General features: G+C 13.4%; 1 protein-coding gene across 1 annotated transcript in view; it reads right to left on the bottom strand.

Moving 5' to 3' along the window:
• Positions 1-517: 517 nt before the first annotated feature.
• LOC102679090 (growth arrest-specific protein 1-like) overlaps positions 518-930 on the bottom strand; it is an 8,232-nt gene continuing 7,819 nt past the window's right edge. The window contains 2 exon segments of the mRNA XM_006608558.2: positions 518-522; positions 811-930. The exon segment at positions 811-930 is cut by the window's right edge and continues 22 nt beyond it. Of these exon segments, the coding sequence (XP_006608621.2) occupies positions 518-522; positions 811-930 (125 nt within the window).

The raw sequence follows: 930 nt of genomic DNA, 5'->3' as shown, positions 1-930 counted from the left end.
TTATTTAGTATTATTAATATTTATTTTTGACTTTTTTAAAAAAAATATTTTTCTATAAGAAAAGAATTCTTAAGGCTATAAATAATTAATAAAATTTTATTAATATATATATATATATAATAATAATAATATACATTAATAAAAGGAAGAAAGAAAAGAATGATGATTATATTTTAATATATATTTATTTACATAATTATATCTTCATAAATAAAATTGATTTATTAAATTGTAACAAATTATAATATTTAATTATATTAACCATAGTACAATCATTATATAATACTTTTACTGTACAAGACTTTTTTTCTGTTCTTTCCATTTGTACAAATTTAATAATAAATTTACGAGTAAATTTTATATATTAATTAACTGCTAAATTATTTATAATAAGTAATCCATTAATCCCATCATTAAATTGTTCATATAATGATAATTAAAAAGATTAATAAAGATCTTTGGTTATTGGTTTCATGGAATACTGTTGCTTTTTGGAAATTTTCTGTACTTTTTCTAATCAGTCTGAAATGATAAAATTTTTATTATTTATTATAATAAATTAAAAATAATAAATAAATTCTTTTATATAATATTATATATAATTATATAATTATAAAAATTTTACATTTAAAAATATTTTTGAAAATATTATAAATTTAAAATAAATTATAAGCAATAAAAGTAAGTAGAAGTATTATTATAAAATATAATATTTATAAATAATTAAATTTTGTATAATACATTAAATTTTTAATTAAAAAAATATATATAAATTTTAATCAATTTTAAATTTATAATAAACCATCTCACCTTGTTTTATTTTAAAAATATGATAAATTATTAAGGAAAATAAAAATAATTTTCTGTTCACTAATATTTGAACACCATCTCCTTTAAGACTTGTATTTGGTGTCAAAAATTTATTTCTTC

The sequence above is a fragment of the Apis dorsata genome, unplaced genomic scaffold, assembly GCF_000469605.1.
Source record: "Apis dorsata unplaced genomic scaffold, Apis dorsata 1.3 scaffold_40, whole genome shotgun sequence".
Classification (NCBI taxonomy): Eukaryota; Metazoa; Arthropoda; class Insecta; order Hymenoptera; family Apidae; genus Apis; species Apis dorsata.
Note: the sequence above shows the minus strand (reverse complement) of the source record. Positions and strands in the feature narration are given on the sequence as shown.